The sequence below is a fragment of the Geotrypetes seraphini genome, chromosome 16, assembly GCF_902459505.1.
Source record: "Geotrypetes seraphini chromosome 16, aGeoSer1.1, whole genome shotgun sequence".
Lineage (NCBI taxonomy): Eukaryota > Metazoa > Chordata > Amphibia > Gymnophiona > Dermophiidae > Geotrypetes > Geotrypetes seraphini.
Genome location: NC_047099.1, coordinates 7,487,080 through 7,488,123, shown reverse-complemented (window position 1 = coordinate 7,488,123; position 1,044 = coordinate 7,487,080). Strand labels below are relative to the sequence as shown.

Here is a 1,044-nt window from a genome sequence, read left to right as displayed (position 1 = left end):
CATGTTTAACACACGTATGAACCACAATTTCATTGTATTTACTATGGAAATGCTCTTGGCAATGTTCAGCTACAGCTATAATACGATGAGATATCTTAACTTTCCTGGCTGCTCTTCTAGGGTTTGGAGATTCATTTTATATGTTATCACAAGGTTATGCAAATCAATTCACTGCTTAAAAGATTGCACAGCTGCTTTCAAGACTGAGGACAGTAGATCTGGCTTTGTGCAGCGAGGGAGACACTGTTGAAATACTTATCATTTTTAGAAAAATGATATTTTTCCTACAGGTACTTTATATCTTGATGGGCTTTTCAGGTAAGTATCTTCACAGATCACTACAAAAAAAAAGCAGAAATCATTTCACAATTTATGGTCCTAATGGTTTCATCTTTTTTCTTTAAACAGGCGTGCGGTCAGCTGTGGTGCTTGAACAGTCAGACGCAGAACTTAAAAAGCCCGGAGACTCTTTCAGACTGTCCTGCAAAGCCTCAGGGTTCACTTTTAGTGATTATTGGATGGCGTGGGTTCGGCAGGCTCCTGGGAAAGGACTGGAATGGGTGGGAGAGATCAATCAGAATTCAGGCACTATCAACTATTCACCGACAATGCAAGGAAGAGCCACAATCTCCAGAGAGAACGGCAAGAGCATGCTGTATTTGCAAATGAGCAGCCTGAAATCCGAGGACACGGCCTTGTATTACTGTGCACGATACACACTGACAGGAAGTCTATGAGAATCCTGGCAAAAACCTTTCAACACAGAAACTGCTCTCTCCTGTGTTAAGCTATATTTATTTATTAGGATTTCTTTACTGCCTTTGTCAAGGAATTCACTCAAGAATAACAAAAATATTACTGTATATGCTTAGTTAAAGACAATCAGGTAACAGCAATTAAGAAACTCTCTGAAAGGTACTTTAAAAAAAGCTGAAAATGATCAGACTTCATACACTGTGATCCCCTCTTCCATGACCTAAAATGATTCACTTGGGATTCACTTGGGATTCACATTGGCTCCCTATTACTCATCGTATTACTTTT

General features: G+C 39.4%; 1 gene segment (V, D, J or C); it reads left to right on the top strand.

Annotated features, from left to right (window-relative positions):
- Nucleotides 1–217: 217 nt before the first annotated feature.
- On the top strand, nt 218–737 carry LOC117350396. The segment is given in 2 exon segments: nt 218–318; nt 409–737. Coding segments are annotated over 2 exon segments (375 nt in total).
- Nucleotides 738–1,044: the final 307 nt, after the last annotated feature.